The following is a 24,603-nucleotide window of genomic DNA, read 5'->3' as shown; positions in this document are numbered from 1 at the left end:
TTGAGCAGTCTGATTTCTCGCCTTTGTTTTTGTACAGGGTGATGATGATGGCATCACGAAGGTCCTGAGGCAGCTTTTCTTGGTCCCAGCAGAGCTTGAAAAACTCATGCAGTTTGGCATGCAGAGTTTTGCCGCCAGCCTTCCAGACCTCTGGGGGGGGATTCCATCCATACCTACTGCTTTGCCACTTTTCAGTTGTTCAATTGCCTTGTATGTCTCTTCCTGGGTGAGGACCTCATCCAGCTCTAGCCTTAAGGGCTGTTGAGGGAGCTGGAGCAGGGCGGATTCTTGGACTGAGCGGTTGGCACTGAAAAGAGATTGGAAGTGTTCTGACCATTGATTGAGGATGGAGATCTTGTCGCTGAGGAGGACTTTGCCGTCTGAGCTGCACAGCGGGCTTTGGACTTGGGGTGAGGGGCCATACGCAGCCTTTAGAGCCTCGTAAAAACCCCTGAAGTCGCCAATGTCCGCGCTGAGCTGGGTTCGTTTGGCGAGGCTAGTCCACCACTCATTTTGGATCTCCCGGAGTTTGCGCTGAAGATGGCTGCATGTGCGACGGAAGGCTCATTTCTTCTCTGGCCAGGACGGCTTTGCAAGGTGAGCCTGGTGGGCAGCTCGCTTCTTTGCCAGCAGCTCCTGGATTTCCTGGTTGTTTTCGTCAAACCAGTCCTTGTTTTTCCTGGAGGAGAAGCCCAGTACCTCTTCGGTGGATTGCAGTATGGCAGTCTTCAGCTGATCCCAGAGGGTTTCAGGGGACGATTCCGTGAGGCGGATTGCATCCTCGAGCTTTGCTTGGAGGTTTGCCTGGAAGTTTCCTCTCACTTCGTCTGATTGCAAGTTTCCAACATTGAACCTCTTTCTGGGGGCTTTACTGTTCCTGGACTTTGGCTTTTACAGATTCTACAAAACAACTACTATTTTGCTGTTTGCAGTATTCTGTTATGATGTTTCTTATATCTGTATGAAATCCAAATAAACTATGGGACATCTTGATCTAAATTGTCTTTCTTTACACAACAGAGTATTCTCAATAACTGCTAATAAAGTCTTAGCCTATTCAACTTTTCTCTAATACCCAGCTCCTTGCCCCAGCAACATTCTAGTTAATGTTCTCTGCACTGTTTTAATCTTATTGATATCTTTCCTGTAGGTAGGAAACCAACACTGCACACAGTACTCCAAATTTGGCCTCACCAATATCATATACAACTTCACCATAGCATCTCAACTCCTATATTCAGTACTTTGATTTATGAAACCCAATGTGCCAAACACTCTTTTTGTGAACCTACCACTTTGAAAGCATTAGGTATCTGGGTTCCCATATCCCTCTGCTCTCCTGCACTCTGCAGTGCCCTTGTGTTTACTATGCAAGCCCTATCCTGGTTTGTCCCGCCAAACAACTCCCACTTGTATGCATTGAATACCTTCTGCCATGGTGCAGCCCATTTTTCCTGCTGGCCTAGATCTTCTGCACACTTTGAAAAGCCTTCCTCGCTGTCCACTATCAGCCCCAACCTTAGTGTCATCTGCAATTTTGCTGATCTAATTTACTAAATTATTATCCAGATTGTTGATATGGACGACTGTTAGGTACTGTTTATCTTAAAGGATATATGTTGTAGAACAAAACATACTGAGAAGAGGTGGTGAGTAGAATGATGGGTATTCTTTATTTTGTTGGCTGCCTCTGAATGAAACAGTAATTTACCTTTTATTTTGGTTTAGGAAGCAATTTATTTAACTGAAGGCTCTGGGTATTTTTTCGTTAATACTACGGACTCTGAGATTTTGACCAGTTCATATATGGAGGCCAAAAATTATGTACAGGTCAGTATTGAGTTATCATTAACTATTTCTCTTGATATTTACTGACCATATTGGCTCTGATAACTCTTGTTGCTGCAGATAAGGCCACTGCAACCTGGAATAGTGACACTGAGAGCATATGACCTTTGCCTGACCTGCAAAGGTCCAGCCAGGGCTGAGATCCATGTATCAGACATATCAGATTTTGAGCTGGACCTTATTCATAAGGTAAGCATAATAACAATCTGCGAGCAGAGTGAAATCTCTAATACTAAACTCCTACTACTTCTGACCAATGGTTATTTTTTGACCAAGTGAATATTATACTTTCATACTTAAAGCTTCAGAACATTAAAGATACGTGAAAGTTTTTCTTGTTTATTTCCTGAGAGTCACAAAGATATCTAGCAGCTGAAGGAGGCTATTCAGCCCATTGAGTTAATGCTGTAATATATTGTTGTAATCTACTGCCAAACTGGAACTTCTGGTGCCAGATTAGTAGAATTTAGCATCTCAAGGAGGAGACTCATTTCAGAATCAGAATTTAGAGTATCAGAATTTATTGTCACGATATTCGGTGTTTTGTGGCAGAATCATGGTGCAAACATTCATATTACAACCAACTCACATTATTACTATAAATTTAAAAAAATCAAAATAGTCGTCCACGAAAAGTAAGGCAGTGTCTTTAGTTCATTGATTATTCAGGAATCTGATGGCAGCAGCGAAAAAGCTGTCCTTGTGCTGTTGAGTGCTTGTCTTTAGGCTCCTGTACCTTTTTCCCGATGGTAGCAGATTGGACGGTGTGGCCTGGGTGGTGGGGGTCTTTGAGGATAGAGGCTGATTTTTTTTAAGGTACCACCTCATGTAAATGTCCTTGATGAGAAGTCTGGTGCCTGTATGTCACAGGCTATGTTAACAACTCTCTGGAGTTTATTCTTGTCCTGAGAGTTGGTGCCTCCATACCAGGCAGTGATGCAGCCAGCCAGAATGCTCTCCACGGTACACCTGTAGAAGTTTTCGAGAGTTTTCAGTGACATACCGAATCTCCTCAGGCACCTCACAAAGTATAGCTGCTGGCAGGCCTTCCTTGTGATTACAGGAGATCCAGGGGATAGTCCAAAGGAATCTAAACGAAAATATATTTGACAAAAAAAAGTAAGTTATTTAATTGCCTAATTTTTCCTCAGATTGAAATTGGAAAGTCTGTTACCTTAAATGTGAGAATCCTGGATTTCTTAAAGCAACCCTTTTTGAACAGATACTTTCATTACATGAATATAAGTCTGCAGGCATCATCCCCAATTGTCAACATAGAGTAAGTACAGAGCAAGATTCAGAAAGTTGTTCAAATAAGACAATTTAGTAAACCATTTAAATATAAATGCATATTTATTTTAAAAAACTATATTAATCTCTTTAGTGTCGTTTATCTCATCGCTTTCAGATCAAGGAGATGTGTTTATTGCATGATTTTCAAACTTTAGACACAAGTTCTCTACCTCTTAAACAAATTCTAGGTTAGAGTTTAATATCTTCTACTTCACACCAAAGACAGCAGGTTCATAGGTTAATTGGATTCTATAAATTGAAGCTGTATGCCTGCAACTCCACTGTTCCATGCATTTCAGATAAAAAAGAGAAAGGCAAAAAGAAATGTAAAAGTGAGAGATAAATGAATAAAAAATAACACATGAAGCAAAAAAAGAAAAATCTTACTTGTAAATTAAGAACAAGCAACAAGTGGACAAGAATTAAATAGAAGTTAAAAATGTAGGTGGGGAGTGGAAGTGAAGGCAAAGAGAAATAAAGGATGAAAGAGAGAGAGAGAGAGAGAGAACCATTACAGCACCAGTGACCTGGGTACCAATCCGTCGCTGTCAGTTTCTACGTTCTGCCTGTGTCTGTGTGGGTTTCCTCTGGTGGTCTGGTTTCCTCCCACCCTCTAAAAAAATGACATAGCAAGAATGATCCCATTATTGAGGTAATTTTTCAAATTTATTATTGCCAGAGGAGAACTTCACAATGTGAGGTTATTAATGCACAGATTTTTCTTCTGCAAAGCGTATGAGACACCATGTTATGATTTTTTTTAAATTGGAGTGCAACCTAAAAAAAATTTCAATTTTAACCATTTGTGTGGAGCTTTGGGAAGCTCATTAATGGGGCACATGGGGTTTGAAAAATTGGACATGGTTTTCCAGCAGAAAAAGGCTGGTTTTTTCTTGCAGAATCTTTTACAATTGAATTTTAATTGTGCAAACAGTAGTTGTAGACAGATTAAAGAATCATGTTTGATTGTTTTTGTTTGTAGTAGTTTTGGAAAAATGTTGAAATATGTTGTAAATGAAAAATATTTTTATAATTTAAAAAAATCAGAGCAATTTCTAACTTGGAGAAACATTCTGCAAGTTATATTATGAGAGCTGTGGCCTTGGGACAGACAACTCTTGTAGCGACTGTCAGGGACAGAAATTGTCGAAAGCTGAGCTCCGCACCACGTCAGATTGAGGTGAGTACGTCTTTCTCGCAGGTTCTGAAAGATACAAGTTAGCTAGTACATGTGTGCTTTAGCTTCTGAGCAGAGAGCAATGAATCTTGATGACAGTGTTTTTGCAGAGTCCCAACTGGAGGCAGGTCACTTGCTTTGAACAGCAAAATAACAAAGTCTTTGCCTCAGGTGGAGACACACAAGAAATTGCAGATGCTGGAATCTGGAGCAAAAAAAAAAACCCACAATGTCTTGATGAAGGGTTCAGGCCTGAAATATTGACCCTACTTTTTCTCTCACAGATGCCACTTGATCCGTTGAGTTCCTCCAAAAGATTGGTTTTTTTTGCTCATTGACTAAGCTGCTGCTTGTGATCATCTAGCAAATTTACTTCTGAAAGTAATGGTGTTTTACCTCCATTGATCCACCACAAATTGGGAGGGATGACATCAGAAATAATGGGGCAGGAAACCTACTGCCTGGAGTAAATTTGCACTCTGCCGAACTAATATCTGTTAGTTGGTGCTGCAATGCCCTATGTCATCCAAATATTGATAAGACCAAATATCTGAGCCATTAGCTGATTTTCTAGGCAGGGGGAATACTAGGCATAGGTCCTGAACATGATCTCTCTGAATATCATGTTTGAGGTATTGGGCTTTAATGGTGAACTCCTCCCTCTTTCAAAATCTCTTTGCCTATTTTTAGGCATCCTGCTAGTGCTAATTTTTTAAAGAATGATCTTTGTGGTAATGTGGTAAACCACTGTTAAGCCATGTTTGGCTGCTGCTCGCTACACGCGCCTCCCGAAACCGATCCTTACCCATAGCCCTTTGCATGCTCCCCATTTCACTCTGCCTTGACGAGTCAATGAGGTTGTGGCTGCTCCAGTCTATAGTTAATAAAAGCCTGTCAGTTCTATAACTTTTGTGATTATTGATGGTGCATCTGTAGAGTTCCATCTTCCTTTCTAATAGCCGATGTTGTTTTGGTATTAGATTTGTGGTCATTATAGCAGTCATTTCTGTCTTGGCAGTAATGTTCCTGTTCTCTATGACATTAGCCAGGATAGCTGCTAATAAAACTCCCATCTCAGTACAGTTGCCTTCAAGACTCACATTTCACAAAAAACATTGCACAGTTATAAAAACAAAACATTTTCCCCAGATATTGATTAAAATAGTACATGGTAAAGTGAAGTTAGTAAGATTTTTAAGGGCAGTATGGTTAGCTAAGCGGTTAGGACAACACTATTAGAACACCAGTGACCCGGTGCTGTCTGTAAGGAGTTTGTATGTTCTCCTTGTGTCTGCGTGCATTTACCACGGGTGTTCAGGTTTTATTCCCACCCCCCCCTCCCCCACCTTACAGGGTTGTAGGTTAATTTGGGTGTAATTGGATGGCATGGTTTAAATGGCCAGAAACTACTTCTACCTGGCTGAAACAAAAAGAGGGAGTGAAACATGAAAGTCTGCAGATGCTGTGATTGCAAAAGAAACACAGAAATGCCGGGGAAACTCAACAGGTCTCACAGCATCCGTAGGAGGTAAAGATAAATGTAATGTTTCGGGCCTGACCCATTTTTGAGATAGGACAAGAGTGACTTTTATTGAACTATTGATTTTTGGTAGTTTCAAGCCAAGTCCAAGTTTATATCTAGGTTATTCAGTTGAAAAATGTCCCTCTGATTTTCTTAATAAGGCTATGTGATCTAAATGTGTAATAAATTAGATAGAAAATATTTTTGTGCTTTGAAAATAAGGATGTCATGCTTTGTAATATACATTTCACATCATACTAATGTGCAGTTTTCTTTGGCTCCAGGTATTTCCACCATTTAGACTAATCCCTCGAAAAGTGACCTTGATCGTTGGTGGCCTGATACAGGTTAGCAGCACCGAGTGAAATTAGAACTCTTATTTATTACATTAATACAGAACTTAAAGGCATCCAACATCCCAAAATGCAGAAATTCTTAGTTGCCAGGTCAAACTTCACCTGTCATTCCTTGCCCACTTTCCCAGTTGATCTATAACCATATAAACCATATAACCACTTACAGCACAGAACAGGCCAGTTCGGCCCTGCTAGTCCATGCCGTAGCAAATCCCCACCCTCCTAGTCCCACTGACCAGCACCCGGTCCATACCCCTCTAGTCCCCTCCTATCCATGTAACGATCCAGTCTTTCCTTAAATGTAACCAATGATCCCGCCTCGACCACGTCTGCCGGAAGCTCATTCCACATCCCCACCACCCTCTGCGTCAAGAAATTTTAATTGAAAAAGCCTATCCACGTTGACTCTGTCTGTCCCTTTTAAAATCTTAAACACCTCGATCAAGTCCCCTCTCAATCTTCTACGGTCCAGAGAAAAAAGCACAACCTTTCCCTGTAATTCAGACCCTGAAATCCTGTCAACATTCTCGTGAACCTTCTCTGCACTCTCTCTATTTTGTTTATATCTTTCCTATAATTTGGTGACCAAAACTGTACACAGTATTCCAAACTTGGCCTCACCAATGCCTTGTACAATTTCATTATAACCTCCCTACTCTTGAATTCAATACTCCGATTTATGAAGGCCAGCATTCCAAATGCCTTCTTCACCACACCATCGACCTGAGTATCAGCCTTGAGAGTACTATTTACCATTATCAGCCTTGAGGGTACTATCTATCTAGACCCTGTGGCTTCCGTGAAAAGAGAAATAAAATAATTGAGTGCTGCCTTACCTGCTGAGTATTTCCTGCATTTTCTGATTTCAGTACAAATCACCGTTGATTCATTCAAAAATGAAACATATGATCAGATGGGGCTTATATTGAATACCTTCAAGATAAATGACCTTTACCAATCTTCTCTCACTGCCTCAAATTGTTCTTCAATAATAAAAGTTTATGATGATACAGTGGAAGTCATGACCTATTTCCTTTATCTCCAAAGCCACCACTGAAAGAGGACCATTTTCAATAGTTCAGCATAATTGTAAGCTCTTTGAAGATCAGGATCTCAGAACTGACACAAAACATATGGACTGTCGGGGAGCATTGATCCCTACCCAATGTGCTCTAAAGACCCTAGTCAGCTGCAGAATGCACTTCAAGAAAGAACAAAGATACAACCTGTGCTAAATCTGCTCAATTTTCCATATTCATTTGGCAAAACACACTAATGTTCATCCCTTATTGAGGCCCTCATTGCATTCATTTAGTTGTGTAGATCCCAGATACTGGAAACAGATATGAACAGAAAATAGTGTAAGTTCTCAACAATTCCAGCCACATCTGAGAGAAGTAATGTTTTTTGGAGCAGTTATTGAGAAAGAACAGTAAAAAAAAATGAAATCCAGAGCAGGGATATCCAAAAGGTAGAACTGGACATTTATCATATTTTATAGTACCCGATTCAACCCAACGTAGGAGTTTGCTGGAAAGTGGGATTAAAGACTTGCTCCGCTGCGTATTAGTTATGGTTGATCAAGGTGGAAAGATAGGTGTTTTTTTTAAACTTGTGTAACTTTTAGTTGAAAGAGGGTTGAGAAGCAAAATAAAACTGGAGATGCTAGACATTTGTAACAAAAACAACAAATGCGAGAAAGCATTCAGGGCCAGGCAGCATCTGCAGAGAGAAAACACTGTAACTCAACAACACCCACCTACCCTAGCCTACCATCCCTCCCACAAATGCTAACCAGAGAATGCTGAGAATTTGGTAGCAGCTCCAAGGTCAGATTTGGTATCAACCATGTGCATTGGTTCTGTTTCTGCTTCTCTCTTTGGAAAATGCTGCAAGTACAACATATTTCTTCCCCTGAAAGTTGGTGAATCAGATGGGTGTTTACAGGAATATTGCAGCTTTCTAATCATTATAACTGAGAACTGTTGCTTTAATTTGCGCATTATTACAGGTAAAATATTAAATACAAGCAGAGAAAGACATGTATTGTTTTGCATGATGAAACAAAAGATGCTAGTGTTCCAAGGAAAAGCAGAACACCAATTCATGTCCACATTTACCTGGTGCCATCAGTTTGCAGAACCAACAGAAATAATCACTCAAAGAGAAAAAAAAAAATCAGGAAAGTAAAATATAAGAGCAATTCTGCAGCCCCTGCCCACTGGAATTAAAAATACATGAAGAGCAAAAGGAAAGTTTGTTAGAAATTTGACTCCTCTATGTGATGGTTGTCCCAGGTACATATCCTAGACTCTATTGCACATATGGGAACACAAGGGACTAGTTTTGTGAAGATAACTGAGAAGCACTTCCCTGATTACTTACCTGAAAATAATTCTGAGGGTTATTTACAAGCACTGCACACTTCTAATTTGTTGCAATTAATTGCAGGTGATGTCTGAAGGTGGTCCACAACCACAGTCGAACATTTATTTCTCTATAAATAATTGCACTATTGCTGAAGTAAATAAATTAGGACAGCTTACCGCCTTGGTGGTCGGAACTGCAAAAGTGACTGGTATTGTCCAGGCTGTTGACGATGACACAGGAAGAGTAGTTGTTTTTTCTCAGGTAGTGTTCCATTTTCCCTTTGAATTTGTTAACATGTTTCTATCCAAAGACCTAGCTTTTAATTTGTGGCACAACTTGTGGTAAAGATTTATCATATATTTTATGCATTAAAGGGTCATTGCCATTTTTCTTAATCAAAAACCAATAAGTCACTTTTGATTTTCCTATTATCTATTACTGGAGTGTTTGCATTCAATATTATACAATGCCACCAAAAAAGTCTGTTATAAAAAAATGACATAAAAGAACACCAACTAGCTCAGTGAGTTAATGCAGCTCGCTCAAGCATTCTCAAAATTCAGTTTATTATTATAGTAATAAAACAGTGTCATATTACATGATATTTTTGCCTGTTGCAAGCAGGCAGATTCGCTACCGGTAGAAATTGCATAAGCACCTACCTACAGTAGTCTTACAGTCAGAGAGAGAGAGAACAAAAAGAGAGTCCCCGAGTGCCTCCACCACTTCCGCAGCCACTCAGAGTCCAGTCCCCCAAACCACTGGCAACCCGAGCTCCAGATCAGAACATCTGACACCGTCAGGAACCCTTCAGCACCATCGCACCTTCTCACATCCCAGTTCCGATACCTGATGTGGTTAACTGCTGTATTCCTGATTACCTGGTTCCGCCCTATCCTATGATTGTACCTGTAGCCCCCTCCCTCTTTTGACCTTGTATAAAGCCTCTAATAACTTGACCCTTGTCCAGAAAGCCTGGGTCACAGCACAGGATGAGATCCTTGTCCATTGTGAATAAAAGCCTGTAGATCAGTGACTCAGTCTCAGCCTCTTAAGTTATTTACTGTGCGTCAATTTTATTCACAATTCTTTTGTTTTCATCTCTAATAATGGACCAACTCCTGAAACCTGACAAGCTGGAGATTGATCCACAGTCACCTGATGCCTCAGACAGCTTGGAACTCCGGCTATGCTGTTTCGAGGTCTTCTTTCAAAATTCAGCCGACATCGTGGCCATTGACGCAAAAAGACTGCATCTTCTCTTCTCCCGGGTTGGACCCCAAGTGTTCCCAATGATCAGTGATGTTACCATGTACGTGGAAGCAAGGGACAATACATGGAGAAAGTTAACGAAGTATATTCTGACCACCCGCAGACAGCGACCGGACTAATTGGACGATGAGTTCCTACAGGCCTTCGGGGATGCGGGTGTGCAACTTTCAGGCAATATCAGCTGCCCAAAATACAGAGAACATGCTCTGGGACACCTATGTTGCAGGCATCACGTCTGACTATGTGTACCAGAGGTTAGACTTAAAAGGGGGTGGGGGGGGGGCGATTGATCTTGCGAAGTCGCTGGAGATTGCCCTCCGCAACACAGAAGGGTAGTCTATGAATGGGCCCACACAGGGTTGCCATCCTGGGACGTGGGTGCACAGGCCACTGGTCTGCTACCGCACCCAATTATCGAGCCTACCACAGCAACTGTCTCCCAAGAGAACCTGAAGTGCTATTTCTGTGGCCAGGCAAAACCCCCCCCCAAAAACGCTGCCCAGCGAGAGATGCAAGAAGAAGGGCCACAACATAAGAGTATGCCAATTGCAGTGTCATTACCATCATGTGAGTAGCATGGCAAACGCCACCTTGGACACCGGCATCTTCTGGGGACGACCACACCACCACATGAGGGCAGCCATCTTGGACGACGCCAACTTCTGGGGAGACCCATTCTGCCGCTTAAAAAATGACACTTGAAAAGTGTCACTATGCAATATGATACCCATCTTCTCTCCCCCACGGTTGGCAACATGCAGTTCCTTAACCGGCTGTCTCTCAGTGACAGGAGATCCTTCCAGAGATGCTCCACGCCACTCAATCTCTGCTATGTACTGCCACTAACACTACCCCTAATGAAAGAATTTTCTTCTTCCTCAGGAAGACCATGTTGGGTACCACCCTACCCTCCTGGCTGACATCTCCAGGGCCAGTCCTGCTATGACAACACGTGATGGGCCGTAAAACCGGCCTCCTGGTGAAGGGGTTCAGTTCCTCCACGTGAACCCCCAATACATGTATGTAGCCTACCCGAATGGGTGCGAGAAAACAAACTCCAGCCAGGACATCACACACATGGGGACCCTTGAGGAGCACACCCACCAAGCAGCATCCCCCCTCCTTCCACGAACACACGTTATGTACCATTGTACCTTCCCCCCCCCCCACCTCAGTCACTCTGGCCAAGCCATCGCGCCCCCAGCAGGCCGATGCAGCACTAGAGGTCCAGGATGAGACAGCAGCCCCAGTCCCAATCCCACAAACGGCTCTCCGCCTGTCCGTACAGAAGATCAAGCCACCAAACCAGCTTTACCTGTAAGACTTTGTGCCCCATGTCACCCCGCCAGACAATAAAAAATACAAGGGGTGATTATAAACTGCTGTATTCCTGATTACCTGGTTCCACCCTGTCCTGTGACTATCTGTGGCCCCTCCCTCTTTTGACCTTACATAAAGCCTCTAACACATTGACCCTTCCCCAGAAAGCCTGGGTCACAGCACAGGATAAGATCCTTGTCCATTGTAGATCAATGACTCAGTCTCAGCCTCTCTTGTTACTTACTGCGTGTCACCAGGTACCCCTCTGGCCGGTTCGAGGCAGCCTCCAGCAGTCTGCAGCCCGGCATGAGTCTCCCAACAGCAGCCCACAGCTTCCACGGTTTTTTCACCTCAAGTCGCCAGCAGCCCACTGCATGCACTGGTCTCTCAGCCTCGGTGCCCCCTCACTGGTCCACTGCCGTGGTCACCATCCACATGGGTCATCGTCCCTGCTTCTCCTCAGACCGGGAGGAGGGGGAGGGGTTGATCTTCCTGTCCTCTGGTGCCCTGCTCCAATCCTCTGTTTCTGCAGAGTCTTCAGCCCCTTATGGCTGCTGCCATCTTGGGCACAGACCAACAGTTTCTATATTTCAAATAAAACCACAGTCAACTCCCTCAACAGGTCGTTCAAAGTCCATGCAGAGCCGACGGCAGTCGACTAGGCCCTGCGGAAGTGCTGCATCTCAGCTTCCCGTAGGTCCAGCGTCAGTGCTAGTGCTATTGCGGCTCCGACAGCGCCATCATCTGTAACTCGACACATTATTTTCCCTCAAGTACCTAAATAGTAATTTAGAAGGATTATTTAATTTGTTATTCTTCGTGTTATGTGCACAAAAATTCTATTAGATGACATCCATTTGTTTAAACAGTTAACATCCATATAACCATTTACAGCGCGGAAACAGGCCATATTGGCCCTTCAAGTCCACGCCAGTTCACTTGAACAACTCCACTAGCTCCCCCTCCCGCTCATAACCCTCCAACCCCCTCACATCCAACCTTCTCATAAATGACAGAAGGGACTCTGCCGCAACTATCCCTTCTGGAAGATCATTCAGTAATATAATTTCTCTGGTGAAATTATGTCTACTCAGCTTTCAAAGTAAAATACTATTTCTTTTAATCTGATCTACGGTGAGTTTCTCGTTTCAAAAATACTCATGGAAGGGATAAAAGTAGCTGAGAGCAATTCTGTGGCAGATTGGTACAGAAAGATGACCTTAATTGACCTGTATTTCAGCATTGTGATGTGAGGCCAAGGTGACAATACATTCCAACAAAAATTTAATAAATAGATGATTTTCATGAAGTACAGATTTAGTATACTGACACGAAATGCAACATCTGCAGTAAAACAAGGGAGCACCTAAAAGATATGTTCTTCTAAATCTTCTGTTTCTATCATGCAACATTTATGGTGGCAAATGGGAGATCTGATTGTATATTTACTGTATCATTTTTCAACATTTTATATAAGCGTAATGTGTCAGTCACATTGGCACTGCCTGGAAGGAGTCTGTATATCCTCCTCATGTCTGTGGAGTGCTCAGGTTTCCTCTCGTGTTAGTAGATCAATTGGCTATTTTTTAGTGGCGCAGACTCCTGGGCCTGTTAGCGTGCTGTATCTCTGAACTAAATGGAAACCAGTTGCACCCATTTCTGAAAATTTGCAGAGCAGCTAGATCTAATATCTTGTTGTGCATAGCCTAAATTTTATAACAGTTCTGAAGGATGGATGTTCTTTCTGCCACTGGAAGGACACCTATATGTAAAATGTCACTGATTTGTTTGTCAGCTTGTATGAGAGCTTCCATACAATCTGATAATCCATACAATCTTAGATTAACCTGTAGTATCTTATAGGCTACACAAATGTGAGATTTTTTTTTCTGAATAACTCAAGTTATATTTTTTGCAAAAGGATGAAGTGTCTGTCGAAGTGATTCGTCTAAAAGGGATAAAAATCCATGCACCAGTGACCAGACTGAGGACTAGAACTCAGGTGTAGTGTGTTACCTTTCTGTAATTTATTTAAATTTAAATAATTGGTTGTTGTTAATATTCAATTATATAAAAGATATTCAGAACAAAATTAATTATTTTCCAAGGTAAAAGTGTAAAATAAAGCACAATTGCCTGGAAATTCATCCCAGGTCATCAGATACATCAGCATATCATGTTCTGCCACCAAATTTCATTTAATTAAAATTAATGGAATGAATTCTGGAGACAGAATACAAACCACTAGAGGCAAAATGAGCTCAGTAAGGCCAACTCTTTTCATCCTGATTAGGTGAGTGCAGGCAGATGAAAATGTTGACGTGAGCAAGGTTAACTTTGGAGATAATGCAGGGTTAGAGGACACTCTGATTTACATGAAATTTCTTGAATCTCTGAAGCATAGGTCTGAACGCGGTTCAATCGTGAGATATTTTGATGTTTAGATTCCAAAATTGTTTAAATTTCATAAGTGTACTGTAAGATGCTTCTTGTACATTTCAAAATATTTCTTCTCTTTTTTAATTAAAATGATAATGGGATTTAATTCATATTCAAGAATTATACGTAGAAACTGAATAGATTTACAGAGGTTTAAGTAGCACCAGGGGATTCAGCCAATGAACATGTTTTGAACCCAAACTAGTCAGGTTGGTGAATTAATAAAACGTAGTACATTTATTTTGAGAGAATTAGGCGAAGTAATACCACATAAATGTTGTACATAGTTGAACGCCATACTGCCAGTATCAAGTGAAAAGGGATAGGTTTGGGGTTTGCATGCAATTTCCAATCAAAATTATGTAGAAATAAAACTGGCTGGAAACCAGCTCTCAAAATTCACTTGTAAATATTCCCTGAAACAATATGTTCCAATCCTATTTCTGGTAAGGAAATTTGGGGCCAGTATAATGTTAAAAAACGAAGTGTTTGCATGGATTGAAAATTGGTGATCATGTAGAAAACACAAAGTTAGCTTTATTTTCAGGTTGGTAGGATGTATCATCAGGAAAGTACTCAAAGATAAGAAAAGGGAGAAGGAGGGGTTGAAAAAATGTTATAAATAAATAAAAAATAAAAAGAAAAGAGAAGAAAAGAGGGGGAGCTTTGATGTAATGAGAAGATAAAAGAGGGGGTTGGGTGGAAGAGAATAACAGTCACGGCGAAATCAGTTGACACTTGCGAAAGGGTTCGCAGTCCGAATGGAGAGGGGAGTTGTGGTTGCCCGGCAAGGGTCGAGGGGCGACTCAGAGAGGCGGGGGGGGGGGGGGCACTTGGGGTTAAGGGAATTTTAGATGTGGAAATGGTTGAAATATTTTATGTTTTAGAAGTGTTGTCATACAGTGCGTTCAAAAAAAGATAACTGAGAAATGGAAATGGGGAAAAGGGGAAAGGTGGTGGTGAGGAAGCGGAAATGAGACGCAAACAAAGTATGAGATGGCCATGTTGAACTATATGACTATAAATATTAACGGAATACATAACCAAATCAAAAGGAAGATGCTATTAAATTTACTGAAAAAAGAAAAAATAGATATAGCATTCGTGCAGGAAACACATCTAACTGAAGTGGAACACAAGAAATTAAGGGGAGACTGGGTAGGCCATGTAACGGCAGGAAAGTACTCAAAGATTAATTTTTGGCCCTAAATTATTTACCATAAACACATGACAAGAAAATAGATGGAATGGCAAGTTATGGTGAGAATTTTGAGAGTGGGGCAAATGGAGATTAATGTGAGGAAGTATGTCATGCACTTTGGTCAGAAGAACCAGAAGGCACTTGGTTATATAAATAGAAAAAGATTGTAAATGGGTGAAGTATAGAGGGATCCAGGAGTTCTCATGACTGGATCACCAAAAGTTAGAAGGCAAGTGCAGCAAGTAATCAAGAGCACAAATAGTACATTATCTTGTCTTGTAAAGTAGTGCAGTTCAGCGATAGGGAGATTGGAGTACTGTGCACAGTTTTGAACCCCTTATCTAAGAAAGGATGTAGTAAACATTGGAGATAGTTCTAAAGAGATCACAAAGGTTAATGCCTGGGATTAAGATTACAAGAGAAGTAAAGTTGATTCTATATTATTTGAAGTTTAAAAGGAGGAGTAATATTCTTGAAACACAATCTTTCATGGACATGAGTATAGATGTCTAGGTGTTTTCACTGGTGGGAGACTGGTTTTTAAAGGCAATTTTTAGAATCAATAAATCATAATGAAATGGATTGCTGAATTATTTATATTCTATATAAAATGGAAAAGAAAACCATTTGTTTAGTTTAATCAATAAAATTTTCAAAATAGTTAAGACCTCCGAGTTATATTTTGTTAGGCATAAATTTTGCTTTAAAACTTTGAACATTTGTTTTAGCCTTTACAGTAAAATTAGTTCTGTATTCAGAATATTAGAGATAAGTAGCAAACTGGTTCAAAATCTAAATTATTTTTCTGCACATATGATACATGAGCTGTAAAGTGTGATAACCAACCAACCAATTTTCCCTTGCAACCGCTGCAATCGTGTCTGCCTGTCCCGCATCGGACTGGTCAGCCACAAACGAGCCTGCAGCTGACGTGGACTTTTTACCCCCTCCATAAATCTTCGTCCGCGAAGCCAAGCCAAAGAAAGAAAGAAAAAAGTGTGATATATTTTACCTCTTTAGGTGCCAGTATATGTGACAGGAACCACAAGTTCGCAGACTCCATTTTCCTTTGGTAATGGGGTACCCGGCCTGACATTTCACTGGTCAACAACAAAACGTGAGGTCATTGAGCTCATCACCAGGCACTCAGAGGTAATTTGTCATTTCCTCACATACAACAAATTTTTATACTCATGAGTTCAGCCAGGTGCATCATGTTAGACATTTAATACTGAACAAACCATTACATTCAGTATTATCAATTTTAATATACATGACTTTTTCATGGATTGCTTTTGGTCATTATAAGATAATTAGATATTTAAAAACCTTCATTCTAGAAATAAACTATATGTAAGGCTGGGAATCTTAAGGTTCTTTTCCTTTATTCTTTTTGAAAGCTGATCATTGTATTCTTATTCTTATTTCTTCATTTACAGATGAATATAATTTCCTCCCAAGTAACTTAGCCATATGCAATAGCATTCTGGGGTGAATCTTTTATTGAATGTCTGCCATTAAAAGAAATTATGCCCCTTGGCATTTTTTGGCATGAAAATTGTCAAACCGGCAATTAGATTGATACCCATTAAAATCAGAAAATTACTGAGTCCTCTTTACTGACTTCTATACAGAATCTGTTCAGGCATCAATATAATGAGATCCCAGCCATTCAGAAACAGTGGTGTCATTAGCCTGACTGAGCAACCAATCATATCCAAGAATTCTCACCAATGGCAAACTAGGAAAGAAAAGGCACAACTTTTAATCATGTTGTAAATATTTTACCATCCACATTCAGATTCAGGCTAAAATGCAAACATTTCAATTAAATAAAATCTATACATTGAAGTACTTATCTAAGGAATTGTAAATCGTATCTCAAATTAGTTTTGAAATATGGAAATCACCGTTCCATTGTTTTAATTTGTTAAATTTTATGCATTAAATATAAAATTTTCAGAATATTTTACAGCAAAACTTGCTTGTACATACCTGAAAGTTTCATCATTCCACAGGTTTCCTTTGAATAAGTTGGGAAGTCTCAAAAAAATCCATTCTGCTTTGGAACACTGAATATTGGCAACCTCATTGTTCCCAGATTAAATTCCATGACAAATTCATGGTGTATATCACCGAAGGAACAGTTTCACAGTAATAAATGTTGCAAAGTTCATGTCATCATTTTGAAATTCTTACTTTTCTGAATTGATCATCATTTTGTACACTATCCCAGAGGATATGAAAGGCATAGAATTCAAGATTTTCTTTCTGATTATAAAAAAAATCTCTTGCCTGGCATGCTTGGACTCACCAATTATATTCAGACCAGAATATCTCTCTTTAACATTTCCACTGAAAAAGTAGCAAACTGATGAAACTTGGCTGATATGTGGCTAATAAGATTCAATTTAAATTGTAGTGAACAGATTTTGAAATGATGCTGTCACATCTGAATAATACTAATGTTTTAATGCTTACTTTATAGATTTCTTTGCAGCTTTCCACAGAACATAATTTTGCCATGCTGTTGTATAGCCGAGCACAAGGGAAAACAGGTTTGAAAGTCACTGTGAAGGCTCAGGATCCATCTGCTGGACAATTTGAAGGAAGTCTTCACATATTTTCTGATGAGATTCAGATTATGGTACTTGTATACGTTTGTTGTTACATTCCAATTTAATAATAATTGTAGTCAACTTGGAATCAACTCTTGAATTATATACTGTGTTTACAAATTCTAATTTATAGGAGTATGTGGAGGATATATGATTGGCTTTATTAGTACTAGAGTTTATGATCTCTTGTGACCAACAGAATTGCAGTGAGAGGGAGAATTAGAAAGCATAAAAACTCAGCTTTTTCTCTTGAACTATTTGCATTGTGCAATGAACAGCCTTGTGCTAAATATATAAACATGAATTACGTTCAGTCTCAAGATTTCTTTATTATCATGAAATAAAAACAGTGCAATATTCACCATTGGCAGAAATTGCTTAATACGCCTGACAGTCAGAGAAAGAGAAACAAAAGAGAGTCCTCTCAGAGTCACTAAGTGTTCATGGATTCACCTCCAGCAAGGCCGCAGCTCCCGCAGCCACACAGTGTCCAGTCCAAACCATCAGCAGGCCGAGCTCCAGATCCGAACTTCCGACACAGTCAGGAAGTGTTTAGCGCCCTTGGCACCCTCTTGCATCCCGGTTCCAATTCCTGATACGTCTTGAACCAGTCTCCAGCAGTCTGCTGCCTTGTGTGAATCCCTCGACCGCAGTCACCAGCAGCCCACAGCCTGTGTTGGCTGAGTTGCCAACAGCCTGCCATCTATGTGTTCTTCAGCCGCAGAACCCCTCACTGATCCAATGCAGCTTAAAATTTTTAGGTGATAAAATTGTTAATTTCTAACATAAAATATGCAGAATTCTTGCATATCTAAATTATGAGTAGAATCTATCTTAATTTAAGTGTAATAAAACCCCTATTATCCAGAATTCAAGCAACTGGCAGCCTCAAGCAACCGGCAAAAAAAAAAACCCACAGGAAATAAATAGATAAAAGATACAGAAATTTAAAATTTGTACGCCTCACTGTTAGTTTGCCAACACGCAATCTCAAGCAACCGGAAAATTCACTTATCCGGGATCTACCAATTCCTCTTGGTGCCGAATACCAGGAGTTTTACTGAACTTCAGTAAAACAACAAATGTAGTCATAGTAAATGATTTATTATGGAATATGATCTGATTAAATCCACATAGTTATTTATTGCTCCATAAATATAATTGGAAAGCATCTTTCCAAAAGCTGAAAAATGATTGCATCTTTTTATGTGTTCTTTTTCCAAGTAGTCTCCTCTTGTCTGTGGGGGATATGTTCCAAGACCCCTCAGAAGATGCCTGAAACCATGGATAATACCAAACCCTATTTAAAATAAACATTTAACCCTTTTTTTCCCTATACTGTACATAAGTACCGATGATAAAGTTTAATTTATAAATTAGGCACAATAAGAAATTTAACAACAATAACTAATAATAAAATTGATCAATTAGATCAAATATACTGTATTACATTCCATAAATGTGTAAAGGGTACCGCGACGGTAGATCTGATAACCGAGACGGCTGCTAAGTGACGAGCAGGCAGATTAGGGTTAGGGTTTAACATTTAATATTTTCGGACCACAGTTGACCGTGGGTAACTAAAACCGCAGAAAGAAAAACTGCAGATAAGGGGGGACCACTGTATTTGGATAATGTGCTCTCCTTTGCTATCATCTACAAGAGGCGATGTCTTAAAAAAAGCAGCCTCTATCCTCAAAGATCCTCACCACCCATGCCACAACCTCTTCACTCTGCTACCATCGGGAAAAAAGGTACAAGAGCCTAAAGACGAGGTCTCAACGACACAAGGACAGCTTCTTCCCCATAACCGTTAGATTCCTGAATAATCAATGAACCAAAGACGCTGCCTTACTTTTTTCATGCCCTTTTTTTTTATTAATATGAATGTTTGCCTTCTTCATGAGAATAAATTCTGATTCTTTACTGCAGGTGTTTGAAATACTACAACTTTCGCCTCTCTCTCTGCCAGCAGAGGAAATACTCATGTCACCAAATTCCCAATTGAAGTTACAAACATCTCGGTGAGTTTTTGCTTTTCTTGGGAAAAGACCAAAAAAAGGAGGAGAGTGTTCACCCCCCAGCCTGTTAGCCAGGGAAAGTTGTAATGGGCTGTAACTGTGTCCATGACAATACCAGTCAAACCCTCCTCAGCAACAACTTTGAGGTGCAGTAAGTGGCAGATATACGTGAGTGAGAACTGTCAAACACAAAATTGACTTGTCTTTGGAAACAAAACGTGGTTTTGTGTTAAACCTTTGCATTCAACAGAGTAAACAGAACGTTCTATTTCAGACACGAATGCCAGCATTCCAGATCAAGTATGATGAGTATACTGGTGTTAAATGTTATCTGTTAAATCCAACTATGTGCACTAGTTATAACCTAACATAGCATTCACTTTCTTGATTTTCCCCTTAGTTCAGCCATTTACTGTATTATCTCACGCTAAATTTGTTGCAATTTTGTTCTTCATTTCCCAAACCAAACTTAATTCAATCATCCAAGCCACCAAAGTTAGAAAGTTTTCTTCTGCATAGTGTGGGCTGGTGAGTCTAACTTTCAGATGAAGGCCAACATTATAATGTTGCACCAACTTGCTCCAAAGAAAACAATAATATTTCATAAATTTGTTTTTGGAATTCTAACAATTGCTGTTTCTTTCTTGCTTGACACACTGTTCTTTTAATACTAAAGTTTAAAGATAACACAGAGCCAGGTACAGTTAAAGTTCTTTTTTCTGGAATGATTAGGGATGGTAAAGCTCTTGTCAGTTATGAAGTACGCAGATGCCTGAATAATAAATCTGTGATTATGGACGATGGGCATGGCCTTTTGATGTCCGGACACAAAACTGGTTCTTCTGCCCTTACAGTAATATCACGAGAATACTTTGGATTGAACCAAACCATTGTAACTGGAGTGAGGGTAAGTACTTTTCTATTGGATAGTGAATTAAAACCCAGCACAGGACAGATCCTTGGTTTCTGCAATTAAATAAAAAATTGTTTTACCTAATGATGCAATTTGATGAAGTCCAAAAATACAGTTTATAATGTGCACCTCAAGGTTCAGTTCATAACGATGCTGTAATGCGATTACACAAAATAAAGATCGTGTCTCCTTGAACACATGAGTAAAAAAAAATCAAGCAGCTGCAAATTGTTTTCTTGATTCTGTCTCCAATATCTTGATTTAAGTAGCAATTGTTTGTGAATGCAATGCTGAGCAGGTTATTTGACTATTGGAGCATTCGAACTCTTCAATCCTGGTTAAACCAGTGCTTTTGAGTACAGTAGTGCTGTTATTTTAAAAAATAGCCATCTTCCCGCAAAAGTAGCAAAACTTTGCAATTCAAATTGTTTGAGTTCTATAAAATTGTTAAAAGGTACTCTCATGAATAAATAAATTCTCATCAGAGTCTTGGAGCACCCACATGCTTGAATGTGGTGAAAATTTACTGTATTTGTTTTTTAAATAGTTAGTAATCTAGCTTAACAGTAGGCAACATAAAAATTAATTGCTATTTTAAAACTAGGTGGCTCCAGTGGCATACCTCAGTATTGCTACCAGTCCGGTATTGTACATAGCCAAAAATGAAGAGCTGGCAGCTCTACCTCTTGGAATGACCTTGACTTTTACAGTCAACTTTTATGATCTCAGTGGAAACCAGTTTCATGCACACAACACCGAATTATATTTAGCTCTTAACAGGTGAGAAATACTTTAATGACTACTCCTTCCCTGATAATGTTATCTTAAAGTAAAGATTAAAGGAATTTGTTCTGTTCCATATTTGATTTAAATCTTTATCTTAGAATAAATTGTTGTCTATGTTAAGCGAATTTGAATAATTTAATTTCAATAAGGCTAAGTAGAAATATTTTAAGAATGTTCACCAAACACCATTGATCTGCCTTTCTGGCTTTTTCATGATTAATGCTAGAGCACTGTATAATAAAAACTATACTCTGGGTCAATTTCTACAGGTGTTCACAAGGAGAATGATGTCAATGTTTAAATCCAATTGTTTTTTTTTGTCATACCTGAATGCCTTTGGATTGCTTTTCCAGAATAAAATATTCCTATCCCACTTCATTTAAGGGTTGGTCTTTGCACTTTAATCTCAGTAGCAGATCAACTTAAAAAATTCACAAAATGCATATGGCAGATCACAGCATTGTTCATAACACTGCACGTCTTAACTTTTCCAAAAATATTACCAGGTTAAAGCACGCTTATCCTGAAGCTAACAGTTAACATAAAGGAAAAAGGGAATTAAATAAATGATCACTCCATGTAAAAGCTGGGAGCATTTGATTTAAACACTGTTTAAACTTAAAACTAAACACAGAGTAGCAGACACTATCAATAGAAATAAAGATCCAACCAAGAAATTTGTCAGTACGTTCTTTTGTTAGGTTTCGTAGAAATGTCTTGGGGATGGAGCTCCGAGGATTGAGAGTGAATCCAGTCACTGCAGCTAAGAAGCAGCTGCATTATACGCTGCAATACTGTGCCCTCTTGAAAATCATGGTACTGAGCTTACGATCCATTGGCTGGAATAGCTAAACTCAACAATGCCGTCACGTATGCAGTATATTTTGAGTACTCTTCTCATGAACCAAGGAGAATTTAAGGTTACAAAGCTTGATGCTCCAAGGCCACTACCTTGAGGTCACTTCTCCACCTCAGAAAGGATTATTCCATCCTGGATCTTTTAGAACATCATAGTACAGTACAGGCCCTTTGGCCCTCGATGTTGTGCCGACCCATGTATACCAACCCAAAAAAAAAACAGTAAACCCTCCCTACCTCATAACCTTCTATTTTCCTTTTATCCATGTGCCTGTTAAAGAGTCTTTTAAATTCCCCTTTTTGTCCAAGCCTCCACCATCAGCCCTAGCAATACATTCCAGGCATCAACAACTCTCTGTTTTAGCTACCTTTATTTGGTATTATCAGATTGTAGTTCATCAGAACGATTTGATGTCAATAATTCTTTGGTTTTAAATTGGAGTCATAATTTGATTCAATAAAACCCCTGGTATCCAGCTCCTATGGTCATTGGTAGATGCCAAATATGTGAATTTTGCTTGAGATTGCTTGTTGACTAATTGGCGAATTAACCGTGTGCCGCATCAATTTTAATCTTTGTATTTTTTTTACATATTTCTGTGATTTTGTTGTTTGTAGGTTGCTTGAGGCAACTGGTTGCTTGAACTCTGGCTAACAGCAGTTTTACTGAGTTACGTACACATCCCAATAATGCAGATGAGCAGTTCTAAGTTTATTTTTCATAAAAACTGTTTTGTTGACCATTGATTCAACCTGCAAAATCGACAAGCTGTAGATTAATCCTACTTTGTTGAGAATTATCATTCTTTTGGTTCTTGAAAGTTAGCTGGAATTGCTTTCCAACATTTCACTATTTATTGTCTCGTTAATCGCCATTAGAATATTGTATTGCAGCATCTGTGCTAACGGAGTGAAGGACGTGACTGACAGTCAATGGGTTCGTCCACAACTCGTATTTATTTTGACTTGCATTTTTAAAACGGTTGAACTTGCCGCCCCTTCGCACCAGAAATCACGTCAGGGCTATGCCAGCACGCAGCCTGTGCTCATGCAGGCTCCTTGCTCTCAATGGGAGAGAAAACGCACAGCACTGTCTTTGATGTAGCTGCTCCGAGGGTGCGTGCATTACCCTTGGAGCCGATTTGCCCGACCGCCAAACACGTGAATCACTACAGTATCCATATTTCAGAACTTTGGTTTCATGATTAATGTGGCTGTAAATTTTAAGGCTCACTTTGGTGAACTTATGAGGACATAGTTGAATAAACTCGGAGCCAAATTTTGCAAGCTGACCTGAAGGGATGTGGTGAAGTTTTCATTTGTAGCATTACTGTCAATTTATCTATATTATTTTATGGTTTTTTTAACCATCTGCATAATAGAAGTTGCAGGAAATTGGTATTGAAAATTATACATTATTGTCAACTATAAGATGTTGAATAAAAATGATGCTGATTTCTAATTTTCTTTTCGTGAAGGTGCGATTAATTGATAAAAAAATAGAGAAAGTAGTGAAAAGATGATGAAATAGGGAGTGCTGTGCGTCTTCTCTCCCATTGAGAGCAAGGAACCTGCATGAGCACAGGCCGCGTGCTGGCGTAGCCCTGACGTGATTTCTGGTGCAAAGGGGCGGGAGGTTCAAACATTTTAAAAGTGCAAGTCAAAATAAACACGAGTTGTGCACAAACCCATTGACTGTCAGTCTCGTCCTTCACTCCGTTAGCACAGATGCTACAATACAATATTCTAATGGGGATTAACGAGACAATAAATAGTGAAATGTTGGAAAGCAATAGTAGAATAGCATGTTTGTGAAGAACCTGGCAAAGAGACACATGGCACCTTTATAGTGCTGGAGGGTCCAACCTAGGTCAATAGCAGAGTAAAATGGCTCAGTGCCAGGAGGGTTAATCCAATTACAACAGTTAATGGCCCAAAGCTAAGTACAGGCACGCTGGAGAGTCCAGTCCAGGTAATTTATATGGATCCCAACAACAAGGTGTGCACAAATAATTGGGCCAGAACCAAATCTTGATTGGCAGCCTGTGAGTCCTCGTGATAGCCACAACCCTTCCCAATACAGTGAGGTAAATTAATTAATGACCACTCTCTTAACTCATTTTACATTGGACCCTTTCAGCTGACAGAACAGATTATGGTTTTGCTCAAGTTCATCCTAAAGTCATTATAACCAATTTGTTTTCCATTGGTAAAATTGTCAACCAAGGTCCATAGCTACCATTCCTAATTATATATTTAATTATATTACTGTAAAAATGTGATAGGATATAATTTGAAAGTGACACATAGTGTATGTACAAGAAAAATGTGTATTGTATTTTCTTTGCCTGAGAGGTTAATGTATTTGTTTAAATTCAATTTAGGGATGATCTGCTGCTAATTGGACCTGGGACCAGTAATAACACCTATGTGGCTCAAGCTGCCAATATAGGATTGACCATACTTGCAGTTTGGGACAACAAGCATCCAGGCATTGTAGACTATATCCCGATACCTATCCAGTATGCAATATGGCCAAATATATCGGAGCATGTGATATTGAGTGATGTGATTTGTTTCTCCAGTATCCTAGTAGACCAGGAAGGTTA

General features: G+C 39.7%; 1 protein-coding gene and 1 long non-coding RNA gene across 5 annotated transcripts in view; one reads left to right on the top strand and one right to left on the bottom strand.

Annotated features, from left to right (window-relative positions):
• LOC138749260 (nuclear pore membrane glycoprotein 210-like) overlaps nt 1-24,603 on the top strand; it is a 102,417-nt gene that overhangs the window by 62,064 nt on the left and 15,750 nt on the right. For all 4 annotated transcript variants that reach the window (XM_069910424.1, XM_069910423.1, XM_069910422.1 and 1 more), the window contains 13 exons: nt 1,729-1,830; nt 1,909-2,037; nt 3,000-3,127; nt 4,189-4,321; nt 6,125-6,187; nt 8,648-8,827; nt 13,080-13,160; nt 15,819-15,950; nt 17,287-17,445; nt 19,349-19,440; nt 20,170-20,344; nt 20,955-21,130; nt 24,379-24,599. In XM_069910424.1, coding sequence (XP_069766525.1) covers nt 1,729-1,830; nt 1,909-2,037; nt 3,000-3,127; nt 4,189-4,321; nt 6,125-6,187; nt 8,648-8,827; nt 13,080-13,160; nt 15,819-15,950; nt 17,287-17,445; nt 19,349-19,440; nt 20,170-20,344; nt 20,955-21,130; nt 24,379-24,599 — 1,771 coding nt within the window. The remainder of the gene's footprint in view (nt 1-1,728; nt 1,831-1,908; nt 2,038-2,999; nt 3,128-4,188; nt 4,322-6,124; nt 6,188-8,647; nt 8,828-13,079; nt 13,161-15,818; nt 15,951-17,286; nt 17,446-19,348; nt 19,441-20,169; nt 20,345-20,954; nt 21,131-24,378; nt 24,600-24,603) is intronic.
• LOC138749265 (uncharacterized) overlaps nt 17,888-24,603 on the bottom strand; it is a 28,563-nt gene continuing 21,847 nt past the window's right edge. The window contains exon 3 of the long non-coding RNA XR_011348516.1: nt 17,888-18,163. This is a non-coding gene — a long non-coding RNA (uncharacterized lncRNA). The remainder of the gene's footprint in view (nt 18,164-24,603) is intronic.

The sequence above is a fragment of the Narcine bancroftii genome, chromosome 14, assembly GCF_036971445.1.
Source record: "Narcine bancroftii isolate sNarBan1 chromosome 14, sNarBan1.hap1, whole genome shotgun sequence".
NCBI lineage: Eukaryota > Metazoa > Chordata > Chondrichthyes > Torpediniformes > Narcinidae > Narcine > Narcine bancroftii.
Note: the sequence above shows the minus strand (reverse complement) of the source record. Positions and strands in the feature narration are given on the sequence as shown.